Consider the following 14,972-nt stretch of genomic DNA (forward strand, 5'->3'; position numbering starts at 1 on the left):
GAGTTAACTCAGTCTCTCATCTGCAGTGAGTAGGTTTAGATGACTGCTAAGCCTTATATATGATTGTGTCTTCTTACAAAGTTAAGAAAATAAATAATAAGGGATTCAAGATAATGTCCAATACAGACCTGCTTCTTTGTTTGTTTTGCGAAACAGTTGAGGTTAAGTGACTTGCCCAGAGTCATACAGCTAGTATCAAGTGATCAAGTGTCTCAGGCCGGATTTGAACTCAGATCTTCCTGACTCCATAGCCAGTGCTCTAACCACTGTGCCACCTAGCTGCCCGCAGACGGGCTTCTTTAGAGTCCAGAGTGTATTAATTATACATACACCCTTAACCACACTTCGGGTCATGTCAATCATCAGTAAATACCAGGAGAAGGTATAGTTAACCTTTCAAATCCCCCCCACCTCCAAATTTTTGGGGACTACAAATGTCACAAATAGGATAAGTTTAAAACTAAGGGAATTAAAACATGAAAAATAAGGGAATTAGTTAATTTTGGCAAAATTAACATGTTACAAGCAGATCTATTTTCCTCATTATAAGCAACAATTATAAATAAAACTTGAGTGAAAAGCATTTAATGCCACTTTGCATAATTCCTTCTAAGAATATGATAAGGACTTAAGAGCTCATGTGAAAATTTTCAAGGATAGTTCAACAGTGAATAATGAATATTTACTAAGCAATTCTGAGGACAGAGTATAAGCACTGGAAATGCAACATGGCATTAACCACTTCCATACAAAAAAACCAGTATAAATTGTGTATGGTGTTGATGAAAGTATAAATGAGAAGTTTTACTTTAAAAAGCTCGTTAGAAAGAATTGCACTTGACATTTTTCAACTACATTATGTTGTGAATTATTTTGAGAAATAAGAGAACTCTGCTATGTGAATAACAATTTTTTTAAACAAATATATTTAGTTCCTTCCTGGGGTATTTTAAAAAGCAAATTTAACTAATAAGATGCTATACAAAGTATCTTTGAAGCTTAACTTACCTTCTATCAATTTGCTGATAACATTTCCTGAGCCATCCCAGACTTGGCATTTTTCTCCGTGTTGTAGCACCATTTAAATAAACTATCATGTAGTTCTCTGCTACTAATAACTCCAAAGTGCCAATAACATATCTGCCAAAACAAAGGAAAAAATTTTAAATATATACTTTGTGGGAGAACTTTCCTACTTCTTGAGTTATGCTTTTAGAAAGACAAAAAAAAAACAACCTGATTTTGAAAAATGGTAGTAGTTTAAATAAAATTAATCGTGTGGAGAGCATATTCAAAGAGGAGTCTAGAGAGCTGGAATCTCTCTAGCCTATTGTATACCACTAACTGGCTCTATGAGTATGAGAAAGGATTTTGATTTCAGTCAATTTCCCCTAAGTAAAACAAAGAGGTTAGACCCGACTATAGATTCAGAACTGAAAAGCAGCTGAAAGATCATCTAATGCAGTCCCCCTTAATGTATAGGAAATTGAGGCCCAGAGGCACCAAGTTATTTGGCCAAGGTCATAAAAGAAGTAAGCGGCACAGCCAGGGCTTGAGCCAGGTCCCTTGATCGTAAATTGGGGGCGCTATTTTTATTCTAGTCCCCAAATTCTATGCTTTTATGGTTAGTGTAAAAAATTTTCTGTTCATGATAGAACAAGAAATTAAAAGAAGAAGAAAATTGGGAGGGTATACTGTTTATAATCACCACATTCTTTAATAGGTTTTGGAAATGAGGGCTAAAATCTGATTACCTTTTATATGAACCTAAATATTACTTACTTAAACAGATTGTCCATTAAATAGCGATAATTAGGTTGACCACTTTCAGGCATAAAGCAGACAGCAAACACAACAATTGCATTTAATCCATCTCCATAATAACCTGAAATTGAAAAAAAATATTCCACTAACATTCTATTCATCTTCAGAAACACCACAGACAGGCTTTTCATTTTCTTTTCAAAAAAGTATAAAGAATTAATTAAAAAAAAAATCCTTAGAATAAAACTTTTTTTAAAAATCTACTATGAAATAACATGGGGAAACAAAAGCGCTACCGTGCTGTTTCACATTCATAAATGGATATTAATTTGAAAATTCCAAGTTCTTTTCCACAGTTTATCACAGTACTGGAATTTGTCAGAGAGCTGAGCCTTATTTCAACAAGTAGCATAACAGACTGGCTATGGGTAGGTAAGTTTTAACGAATTTGAAGTAAATACTGCCTTATGAAATAGGAAAAAGAAAAATGTATATTATAGATTGCTTAATATTTTGATTTTAAGATATTTTATTAATACTTTTGTTTTCATATTATCTCAATTTCCAATTATATATCCTTTCTTTCCCTTCCCCAGAAAGCCATCCCTTGTAACAAAGGATTTTTAAAAAGAAAAGCATTTCAACAAAATTAACATATTGAATGAACCTGACAGTATCTGATACATTCCCCACACCCAATATCCTATACCTCTGCAAAGAAAGGAGGAAAGTGGATGCTCCCTGTCCACCTCTCTCCTTCTCTCTCCAGGTTTCCTAAGGGAAAGGGAATAAGCAAGCTAAAATATGCATGTTTAGTTGTATCTAAAACAAATTCTTGATGTCAGTCACTTAATAAAGTGGCTACTATGTATCAGCCATTGTGCTAAAGTGATGAGAATACAAAGAAAGGCCAAAGAAAAGTCTCTGCCCTACAGAAGCTCATAGTCTAATGTTTAAAAAAAAAAATCATAACAGGAATTGGTATTCAGATAATTAACCAACAATTTACTGTTTTATACCTTCCTTACAATAATCTTGTGACATAAGCAATGCAAATATTTTCCCCATTTATACAGACAAGGAAAAAGGCTCAGAGAAGTTAAATGATTATAATGGAGGAGTCAACTCTAGGCATTGTGAACCTAGGTCTAAAAAAAGTTTAATTGTCATTTAAGTTTTATTTATATAGTTTAACATGCATTAGAATGAATTTCAATGTTCAGAATAAACTCTGTATACTTTGACCATAATTTTTTAAAACTTTAGTAAAACAAAAAGATTAAGCAGAACAGGCAGGTAGTTATAATTAATGTTCCTTAAAATTTCTTCTTGTTTCCTCTGAAAAGAAAAATGAAATAAAAGGCCATTTCTAAAAGAGAAGCTTTAAAAAAAAAAAAGAGAGAACACAGGTTTTAAAACTTGCTTTTCATGAACAAGTTGTTTCATTTAATATTTCTGAACTTTCTGATTCAGATTATCCAGTTTTTAGCATTTGCTTAAAGATCTAATTAAGCAGAAAAATGTGACTGAAAACATATTCAAGTGATTTGTTTTCAGAGATGTATGAGGCCTACAGAGCAAGAGGAGTTGCATTAAACAGTGAACAAATTCAATAAAATGACTGCAATATGAAAATTTTTTCGTGGAATATTTTAATCTGTTTGGCTTACTGCTGTGTTCAAGGAACAGTGGTAGGAAGAGACTCATCACACCTAACCAGTCCCCACTTTCCACTCTGCCATCACCCGAGTTCAGAACATTATTACCTCATTCTTGGACTAGCTAAATAGCTTTCTAATATTAGTCTCCCTCTGTTTTGAAACTATAACGTCACTGGATCTTCTATTTAGTTGACAAAAGCAGCTTTTAAATTCTTCCTTTTAATATTTTATCGCATGTCTTTCCTTACCATTCCTACTACCACTACCCTAGTTCAAACCCTTATTAACACAAATACTGTAATAAACTCTTAACATAACTCCTAGAAGAGACATTTTCCTATATTGCTCTAGGTTCAACAAGTTTTACCTGTTTTCTCTTGCCTAGAAAGGAGGTCTAAAACTTCTTAATCTGGTATTCAAGGGCTTCTAAGACAGGCCACTGTATACTTTCTACCTGAACTTCCTGCTACTTTCCTTTAGTTTGGCAAGAACACAGAGGAGTGGGTGAACTAGACATTTTCTGACTCTATTCCTCACCTTTCCACCTTTTGTTTCTGTTTAAGTCATTCATGTCACTGGAATGCCCTCTCCCTCTGCCCCCACCACCTCTTGCCTAGTCTCCCTAAAAATGACATTAGAATATTGATATCCTATACATATTTCAAAGTTCAAATTCCCTCCTAAAGTCATCTCTGAGGTTGTACAGTCACAAGTGATCTCTCTCTCTCACTACTCCTAAAGCCCCTTATTCAGAATTCCCTCATAACACTCATTCCATTTGTAAAAATGTCTTATCTCCCCTGCCAGGTACTTCTGCTCTCAAGGAGTTCACAATGTCACGTTCACCTCTGTATTCCCTACAACATAGGGCAAGCTGTCTCGTATATATAGTGGACGTCCAAGTATTCACTGAACTGAATTCACTTTCCAATCACTTTCCCTCATGTCCAACAATACATTAATAAGGCAGCTGGCTTGAGGACAGAATATCTTGTCCATAGTTTTGGAAGACAGCTTTTCCTCTATACTAAATAAAAGGGTGATTCTAAGTATGAAATTGATCTTGAGTGTTACTCTTACCTAATCATGAGAAATAAGATGGACTTGGATAAATAATTTTGGTTTCTAAAAATTGTCTCACTAAGTAAATAAAAAAAGTATAAATAATGGAGGAAAGGGGAAGAGGAATAACAACAAAAAGATAGGGTTACATGCAGTGAAAAGGAGTCCTGAATTTTAAAAACACAGTAAACCTCCCAAATTTTGAAATGTCCATCCAGACATGTTGTTTTAATCAACACATGCCTTCCTTAGCATCTGTTCCCCTCCTTGGAAGCCAATCACCACTGCTTCCCCTCCTCCAAAGTGATTATTCTCTCATAAAAATAATCACTAAACGCTAAGTTCAAACTCTTCATCTCGGCACCCAAGACATGTCTCACCCCTAAACTGCCTTTCCAGCCCAATCTCCTCAAACCCTTCTACCTATAACCTAACTAGACTAGACTGCTGATATCTGGATTTTCTTATTTCCACATCTTTGCTAATGTTATTTTCTTTGCCTATGACACCTTCCTCCTCATACCATCCTGATTTATCCTCACTTCCTAAATTTTAACCAGACTTCAAAACACATCTCAAATGATACTTTCTCAGTGAAGCTTTTTCTACATATCCTATCTCAATGGAGGGAGAAGCCAGCTCTCATACCTGTAAATTATGCTGATTTATATCACTTTTCTGGTGCTTACTATGTGCTTCCTTGAATGTAAGTTACTGATCTGTCTCTTCCACTAGACCAGTCTGTGTGTTATGTCTTATTTCTCTTTACCTATTCCCTTCAACACTATGCCCCATATATCCTAAATGTTAAAATCATTAATTTCTGAATGAACATTTTGAATAGACTTTGTTTCTGTTCTGTAACAACTGAGTTGTAAGTCCAGAGTTTTAGGAAAAGTTAAAAACCATAATTAAAGATGGAGTAGAGTAACCTTGCTGAACTCTCCCAACATTCCTCTTCAAAGAACTTTTAAAATAACACCTTGAATCAAATTTGAGTGCCAGAGCCAACAAAGTCAGGAAGAGACATTTTTCCAGCCTAAAATAACAGGAGGTCAGGAGGCGAGGTCAGCGATACCACAATGGGGGATGGCCTGAAATGCACACGGCCATAGCAAAAATGGTAAGCTTTGGAGGTGGGCTGCAGTAGCTTCCAGAGTTTTTAGCCCAGAAGAGGTAAGGATGGGGTGTGGAGGGTTGGACAACGGGTATGAAAGAGTTTACAAGGGACCCTTGACTGTTACTGGGAACAGCTGGTGCTGACTGGCACCTCTATTGCCCATAAGCAGTTCTGGGCTGCAGTTCTAGAACAGAAAGGAGAGTCTGTGTGCTCAGTCACAAGGGATCAACTGCCCTGGGCACAGTTCTGGGGTCAAGAGGAGCACTAAGGCTTGTAGCTACAGGAGAGCAGGAACCCTTCCTAGGTAAAGACCAGGTGACCAGTGATCACATCTCTCCTCAGATCACACCACCTTGGAAGCACCGAAAACTTAAAAGACTACCAGAACTACCTCTGAAAATAGTAGCATGAAAAAGCTTAAAACTTAAGACAGTGCCTCCTCACCCCTGGGCAAACAGAGCCCAACTTTAACAAAAAATTCAAAGTCACAAAAACGAGCAAACAACAAAAAAAAGATATGACCATAAAGAGCTACTATACTGTCAGAGAAAACCAAGACACAAACTCAGAAGAATACAACAACGTAAAAACAGCTACAACTATAGCTGCAAAGGAAAAAAAAATGTTAACTGAACATAAACTCAACAAGAATTCCTTTGAAGAGTTAAAGAAACAGGTAAGAGTGGTAGAGGAAAAATTAGGAAAAGAAATGAGAGTGATGCAAGAAAATTATGAAAAGAGAATTAACAGCTTGGTAAATGAGGCACAAAAAAATGCTGAAGAAAATAACACCTTAAAAAAAGAATGGGCCTAATGGTATAAGAGGCGATAAAAACTCACCGTAGAAAGAACTCCTTAAAAAGCAGAATTGGCCAAATGGAATAAAAAAGGTACAAAAGCTCAAAAGCTAAAAATAAATAATATATTTTTAAAAAATTGATTTCAATGTTACTAGATTCGGTTCTCTATACTAATTTAATATGAAAATCTATTATTCCTTTGAGACCATATGACTACTAAAAGGAGGCTTTCTACATTTGAATTTCTGATAATACATCAATGTTTAATAACCTTTATTAACCCTTACCTCCATGACTGATAACTTTTTTATAGGGTTCAATTGCCTTCATGTCAACCCTGTGACACTGTTCTCCAATTCTGAACATACGCCAGCGTCGTCCATCTTCCTTTTCCTCTGCTGCCGTGTACTCAGTAATTGATCCTTTTCTAATTACTTCAGTAGTTTTGGGTTTCGGAAGATCATCTGCCAAAGTAAATTTATTGATACATAAATTTTTATTTTTACAGTAACAACAATCAATTTATAGGTTAACCACTTTACTATCTATTTGGATTGGCTAGGTAAATTCTTTGTAATAAAATCTGCAGAAATTTTAACTCAATTGCAGAATATGCTCATTTTTTTAAAATGTGGAGGGCTTTGATTTGATCTGATTTCATGTTTTTCTTTCAGGTCAATTCCTTAAGTGTATTTTTATCATTTTTTTGTAGTCTCTAATCAGAGTATTGATGCACACCCACATGTTTCGTAAGAATAAAGAAAACTATAATGACCACCAAAATTTTAAACTAGTATCGATCCTACATTAGTTTTATAGGTTCTAGTTACAGGGGAAAAAATGCCCCATTATCCTTGACAGTTCCTGCAGGTTATGCAAAATGACTTGATAGTCAATTTCCTTTTTTTTAGATCATGCAAATCATTCCTCAAATGTTAATCCATTAGATAAAAAGTGGTTAACTTGATTTTCTCATTTGATCACAGGTTTATGGGGAAGCAGCAATTAACACATTAATGATATTCTGAAATATACATGCAAATAAATCTATTTAAAATTAACATTAACCAGAGCACAAGCACCAATCAATGAAATTTATGTTTCTAGATTACATTTTGGTTGATTTTTTAATAAAGTAGTGATTTTTAAAATTTTAGTATCATAGTCCTTACCGAAAAAACTGAGTGGGCTGGGAAGAAGGGGAAGGGTAGAAAGGAAAAACCTACTGCATGTTAGTTGTCTGTTTCCAAGACAAAGCTGTTAACGGAAAATATCCTTCCAGGAAATGAATGCAGCAGCATTAAAGGAAGAAAAGACAAAACAAATAGGCAGAAACCTGTTTCAGCATCTTTGTAAAATACTGCAAAAGGGAATACTTCCTGGACCAAGTAGCAAATGTAAAAATAAGCAGGTTCAAGACCACACAAATTTAACTGAATTTCTGTCAGTACATGATAGGTGTTTTTTCTCTCTACCATAAAGATCTAAAATCCTTTTTCTCCTACACAATAGCCAGCTTGCTCACTCGAGTGCTTGCTTCTCTGTCTCTCTGTCTCTCTGTGTGTCTCTCTCTCTCTCTCTCTCCACACACACACACACACACACACACACACACACACACACACACAGCAAAAAACAGCATTTATAAAATTTTTATTTTTCTATAAGAATGTTGCTGATGGTAGTTAACTGGTACAAAAAAAAGTCATCAAACAGCATAGAGTGAGTTTATTTGGTTATATGAAATTCAATATAAGATTCAAAGGATCAAGAAGTCTACTGTTGTTTTCTCCCCGACCCCCAAGGCAATAATCTAACAAACTAGTCTTCCCCAAAGAAAGCCTCTTTCACAGCCGTCCCTATTTTGACATCAACACAAATGGCGCTGTTTCAGAGGGTTGCAATTTTGGCCACACTAAAGCATGAACCTTTAAGCCTCTCAGTTGGCTAACCTATTATGATCAAACAGGGAGAAAAAAAAAATCAATATTCCAACACACCAACCTCCCCCAAAGGGCAAACTCTATTCCTAACTTTAAAAATGACTAGTCACGAGAAAACAAACTCACACAATATTCTGAAAGTTAAAATGAAGCCACCTAGGCCGACTGTAGTAAAATTCTAATGCGTAATATTTTATGCCCCATAGCAGATTTTCTGTTATTAAACAGTAAGCCAAAAGGGCTTTTGGTAAATCAAATATATAGGTACAGAGATGTGTATATTCAAGGGAAAAAACTAACTTTAAAATATATTTTTTTTTGGGTTAGGCAATGGGGTTAAGTGATTTGCCCAGGGTCACACAGCGAGTTAAGTGTCAAGTGTCTGAGGCCACATCTGAACTCAGGTCTTCCTCATTCCAGGGCCAGTACTCTATCCACTGCTCCACCTAGCTGCCCCACTAACATATATCTTAACCAAAAAATGGTGGGAATATATGTAGTGTGTAAATTTATCTTCCAACTACCTTAATTACTTCATTATTTATACATAATAAGTACAAAAAAATAAAATATTTACCTTCCCATTCAAACTCATTACTGTTCTCAGATGGAGTATCTAAACCATCCAAGTCAATCTCTCCACTTTCATCCAAATCATCTGACAAAATGGAACCATCACTCCGATCCAGTGTTAAGCTAATATCTGGAGCCATTAATTTTTTTCTTACTTTATTTCCATTTACTTCTAGTGGGCCTGCAAAAAAAAAAATGAAAATGTACACATTAATGTTAGCTTAGATGCTCATAACAGAGAAAATGAGTTCATACCTCATTGCTTCATTAAAAAAACTGTTGACTGAAAGCTATAGCATTCTAAATTGTTAAATGTTTTTCATTACTGTTTTTATGGAATGATTAGCCTTTACCTTGATGCCTTAGTTCTGTCAATATAAGAGCCAATAAGATTTTGTTCCCAAGCTGGGTTTTTTCTTTCTGATTTCACATCTGGCCTCAGACACTTACTAGCTGTGTAACCCTGACTTTCTAGGGTTCTCTAAGTATATCACGTAACTGTTTGCCTCAGTTTCCTCATCTGTAAAATGAGCTGGAAAAGGAAGCACTCAGTATCTTTGCCAAGAAATCCTCAAGTCATGAAAAGCTGACTGAATCACAACAACAAAAAATACTATGGTACCTCTATCATTCTTCATTATCTTTCATGGAATGATTCAGAAACCTCATCTAACAGTTATTTCAGTTTCCAAGGAGGTAGGCTCAATTGGCCCAGGGGACCCAACCTCAAAGGCAATTAGGTTCTATCCTCCTTACTTAGTTATCAACAACCTTTATTCACTTTTCTCCTGTCCTTTCCAAGTCTGAAAATTATTCTCCTTAGAGAAAACATAAATTGCTGCCAAGGTGTCATCTAAGAGTGGGTCTACTCTGTGCTAACACTTTGACATACTCTATTGCAGCTACTCGGCAACTTCTCCTATTTTGGTATACATTCAAAGTATATTCCCCAATCCAGATCCTGATTGCTCCCCTGATACCCTCTTTTCACCAAAGCCAAACCTATATTTGAGCCCTTTATCTCTGCACCCCCACCCCTCAATCTAAAAACTTGTTCTTTAATCATCCCCTCCTCTTTAATCTCTCCCCATCTCCTGGCTTCTTCCAAGTATTCTCAGGTTTCACCCCTCCCCCATCTTAAAAATGAACCTTTCATTTAATATTGCCATTCCCACAAAGCATTCCCCACCCCTGTCCCTCCGCTTCATAGCCCAAAGCCTATCAAAAAAATTATACTCATTGCCTCAACCTATACTCATTGCCTCAACCCATAATATGGATCCTCTCTCCAGTGCGGCAATGGTTTGTTAACTTCTAAACCCAATGCCCTTTTCTCATTCCACATTGTACTAGCTTAACAACTCTTTCCCTGAACTGTATTCCAGAACCCACTTTCACGCTTTTGTACAGGCTGTCATCCATGGCCTCTCTTCCTTTCCGCCTCTAAGAAGCCTTAGTTTCTTCACTCGGTTCAGATGTCACCTGTTCCAGTAGAGACAGCCTTTCCTCATCTCACATATGCTTACCTGTTTTTATGTTGGCTCCCTCTAGTGAAGCTCCTTGAAGGCAGAGACTGTTTCTCACTGTGCCTTTGAATCTCCAGGACCTGGTACTGTGCTAATCAAACAAAAGGTACTTAACTAATGCTTACTGGATTGAAGTGAGAACTGACTGAGCCCTTTCTCTGGGGGAAAATAAGGTGAGTAGGTAATTTCACATAAACCCCCAGTATGATATCCTTACCTGGCTGGTGTTCTGGTCCCGCTACAGCTAATACATCTGCTTCAATGCTGTCATCCTCTGGTAAGGGTCTAGAACACACAGATACCATAATTATCCCTTCCTCAATTACAAGAGAGCACATAAAGTGGCTTATTGAAATAAAAATGACTGTGAAACTAAGTAAAGGCTACATATATAATGTGGATTGAGCTTTATTGTAAACTTAGCCAATAATTGAAAAGATAACTTAGTTGAAATTTTCAGAGGCTAAATGAAAGCAATTAATCTGTGTATAGATCACATATTTGGCAGAGATGAAATATCTTTTTTTTTAACCAATAAAAATAACTATTTACAATAAGCAGACAGCTACAGTAAAGTGGAATAAATTCTATATTTAGTCAGAATGCCCAAGTTCCAGTCCTGGTTTACCCTAAGCATATAATTTCTCAGAGGTCATTTCCTGATTTATAAAATAGGGATAATAACACTTGAAACATCTACCAAAGGATTGTTCTAAGGTCAAATAATGCATGCAAAAGCACACTGTAAACTATGAAGCACTAACACCTTGTTTCTACCATAACTATAGATGGCAGATGTAAGCAATTATTAAAATCAATTAAGTATCCCTTCCCTCCTTAAAAAAATAAAAGTCACAAGATGTCTGCCTTGCAAATCCTAAAGAAATTCAACATCTATTATTCAGCTAATTTGCAAGCCAGAAGTCATGTTATAACAATTGTTTAAAATTTCCTTTTTTATCTTGAAGCTCCTTACATTGGGAAGTCTTCATCTTGCCATTCTTCCTTAAGTTCCACACCTTCCATCCTTAGCCTGGCCTCAATATCAACTACAGATTCCTGGTAATCCAGAGAACCAGTGACCTATGATAGAGCAAGACAAAGATATATAGTTAGCACAATCAGTTTATTTCTTCTCTATTCTCCCTTTCTGTGTGCTGAAAAGTTGCACCTACCTAAAAATGAATTTTTAAAAATAGGTTATCTCTGATGTGTCAAGATGTGATCATAACAGTCACAAAGCAAGTTACTCAGGAGAAAAGATTCATACTCACCAACTCTAACCTACAAAAGTAACACCAATCATCTCCTCAAAGTTTTTTTCTATTTGGGTTTCCATGATGTTGTTTTCTGATGATTTTCTTCTACTATTCCAATGCCCTTTACTGGTTTCTCTTCCTCTTTCCACCCCGTAAGTGTAGACAACTCCCAAATTTCTTTCTGTCCTTAGAACATCTCATCAACTCACATGACTTTAATTCAACACACATTTATTAAGTGCCTTCAGAATACAAACACCACACACACACACCAAAAAAAAAAAGAGTCACTGTCTCTCAAGGAACTTCTATTCTATGGATTTCAATCACCCTCTTTATGTGGATGATTCTTCCAACTTCAATATGCCTACCGATGGAACCTCTCCACCTGGATGATCTGCTGATAATTTGAACATGCCTGTAACAGAACTCATGTCTTCTCTCCAAAACCTACCACCCCCTCTTAACTTCCCTACCTCAGCAACTCGAAACTCATTTTTTTCTATTTCAACCTCTGCAATCCAGTTTCCAAGTCCTGTACTTTCTTTTCCTAAAATTTTATTAGTACCCTAATTCAGGCCTCTTGAGCACAACAACCTAATAACTACTCCTTGGTTGCAGTTAACTTTCTGTTTCCAATCTGTTTCCCACTTTATTATAAATCTCTTCAAGGTAAGGTCAGTTGATTTATCTTTGTATTCTCACACCCAACTACAGAGCCCCACTCACAGAAAGCACTTAATAACTGTTTACTGAACTGGACATGGACAAACAGGCTCAGCACAAAAGCCAATATTCAGAATTATAACTTTGTGTCAGGATTAGGCACCCAAAGGACTTTTCTTAAAGTTCTATACCCACAGTATATTTCTTAATGTGGTGGGGTTTTTACTTTGTAGTTGGTAAAAAACCCGAGGGGACAAAAGCAAAATTGAACATTTTTGCTATTTCACTGCAAATCTTCAGATAAGGAAGTAGACTAGTCAGCCAAGTTTAGCCAATTTCGTCAGAATTCTGCACTTGGAAATATTAGCATCTAAAAGATTTAAGAACAGGAAACTAACAAGAAAAGCACAGTATAAGCATAGCCACTTTGATGGGAATCAAAGTACTACTGACTCATAAATTTAACTACTGCCACTAGCTACTTTTTTCTTCAAAAATAATTACAAATCACAAAAAAAGGCTGACAGCAACAATTAAAAAAATTAACATGATTAATCTGATTTGTTAACCTACATGTTGGCAGCTGGTATTGGCACGACTCAGGTAAACGCTGAAGATTTATGTTAAGGAAATAGTTGAGAAAAATGTGGCTCCCTCTGCTCAGGCACACAAGAGATGCACAGAAACAAAGCACTACAGGAATAATAAGATCAATTAGAAATGTCCTTAAGAAGTTTACAATCCGGGAAATTAAGGATTTCCTAAAGAAGACACAACTTCTTTAGAAGATAAGCTGATGAATCCAGTGGAGATGAAGAAATCAGCATGAGGAGCACCAGCCCACTCCCACTAAAGCTATTGGCTTAATACCTCTCTGGACTTATTTCATGTTTTCTTCATATTTACTATGTTCCAGGCAAACTGGACTACGACTGCTTTTCCAAGCCTGACATTCAACCACTCTTTTGTATTTCACACAGCTGTCCTGTTCCTGCACTTCTCTCTGCCTTCCCTCACTCCTTTCCCCCAGTACCTCTCAGAATAACTAGCTTTTTGCAAGGGTCTGTTCCAGGGCCACTTATTTTGCAAAACCTCTTCCCAATCCCTCCTACCTCCATCTTCTCCAGCCTCAAAACACTTCACCTTCTCAACCTATTTCCTCCTCTGTAGTGCTAGTGTTGTTGTTGTTAAGTCGGTTCAGTCATGCCTGACTCTTCATGACTCCGTTTGGGTTTTCTCAGCAAAGATACTGGAGTAGTTTGCCATTTTCTTCTCCAGATCATTTTACAGACTAAGAGGCCGAGGCAAACAGGGCTAAAGCAACTTGCCCAGTGACACATGGCTACTAAGTGTGTGAGGCCAAATCTGAACTCAGGTCAGGTCCTCCCGACTCCAGGCCCAGTTCCTCATCTGTAAAATCAGGATAATAACAGCACCTACCTTACAGGGTAATTCATATAAACTGCTTTATAAATGCTATTATTCATTATTACCTACTTATTTTTGGATACCATTAATTAAAGAAGTTCTTCATATCAAGCCAAAATCTGGCTTTTTACCTTTCACTGAATGTTTTTAACTATGTTCTCTAAAGCCTGAATGAATGTTGAAAAGGAAGGCATAGAATAGTGTTCTGGGCACAGGTAAGAGAAGGATGAGGATCCAGCAAAAGAGACTGAGAAAAAGAATGGCCAGATAGGAAGTGGTGCCAAGAGAAGTCTCAAGATGGGAGTAGAGAATGTAGTCAACAGTGTCAGAAAATGCAGAGCTAAAGAAGAAAGCGGACTGAGATAAAATGCTAGATTTAGCAGTCAAGAGATAATTGTTAATCTGGAAGAGAACAATTTTAGTAGAGTAGTAAGAATCAAAGGTTAGACTACAAGATGTTTAGTATGTGGGAAAAGAGAAAAGCAGAGGCAAAGAATATAGCTTTTTCCTAGACGAAAGGGAGATAAAGATACAGAATGAAAATAAATAAACAGAAATTTTAAAATAAAATAACAAAACAAACAAAAAGATACAGAATGGTGGCTTTGAGAGGAATCATGAAGATTTTTTAAAAAGGGGGAAAACCTGGGGAAGGAGAGAGGAGGCAGTAAGTAGGTAAGAGCAGACTGATGGCTGGAATGGGAGGAAATGATAGATTCTATATGACAGCACATATGGGTCATACAAGGCAAAATATTTAAGCTCCTCATGTGTGTAGAGAGAGCATGGTGTTTCAAATTAGAGGAAAATAAACTGTTTAGATAAGACCTGGACCTTCCCCCCAGTTCAGTTTGTAGTCTAGCTAGAGAATAAAACTGTACAAAATAGTTGTGATAAAATTTTTACATCAGACATCTTTGAAAAAATTTTTTGTTCTATGAGATGGCTTTTTGGGAGGGTAAAAGGGAGGTAACATAATAGAAGGGAAATTTAGGTGCTATAAAAATTACAGATGTCAATGAAATTTTTTTTAAAAATATCTTTCATAAGGGGTCTAATATTCAAGATGTTTGAAAACTACTATAAATACGTAGGACAAATCAGTCAATATTAATTGAATGCTTACTATGTGCCAGGGCCTGGGATTAAGTGCTGGGGATACAAAAGGAA

General features: G+C 36.3%; 1 protein-coding gene across 4 annotated transcripts in view; it reads right to left on the minus strand.

The window, feature by feature from the left end:
- The window catches only part of BNIP2 (BCL2 interacting protein 2), a 33,151-nt gene that overhangs the window by 9,366 nt on the left and 8,813 nt on the right, over nt 1-14,972 (minus strand). For all 4 annotated transcript variants that reach the window (XM_027851837.1, XM_027851836.1, XM_027851839.1 and 1 more), the window contains exons 2-7: nt 11,426-11,532; nt 10,667-10,734; nt 8,928-9,104; nt 6,695-6,871; nt 1,783-1,885; nt 1,009-1,140 (exon numbers count right to left, since the gene is read on the minus strand). In XM_027851837.1, coding sequence (XP_027707638.1) covers nt 1,009-1,140; nt 1,783-1,885; nt 6,695-6,871; nt 8,928-9,104; nt 10,667-10,734; nt 11,426-11,532 — 764 coding nt within the window. The remainder of the gene's footprint in view (nt 1-1,008; nt 1,141-1,782; nt 1,886-6,694; nt 6,872-8,927; nt 9,105-10,666; nt 10,735-11,425; nt 11,533-14,972) is intronic.

This window comes from Vombatus ursinus, unplaced genomic scaffold (assembly GCF_900497805.2).
Source record: "Vombatus ursinus unplaced genomic scaffold, bare-nosed wombat genome assembly UNPS02009205.1, whole genome shotgun sequence".
Lineage (NCBI taxonomy): Eukaryota > Metazoa > Chordata > Mammalia > Diprotodontia > Vombatidae > Vombatus > Vombatus ursinus.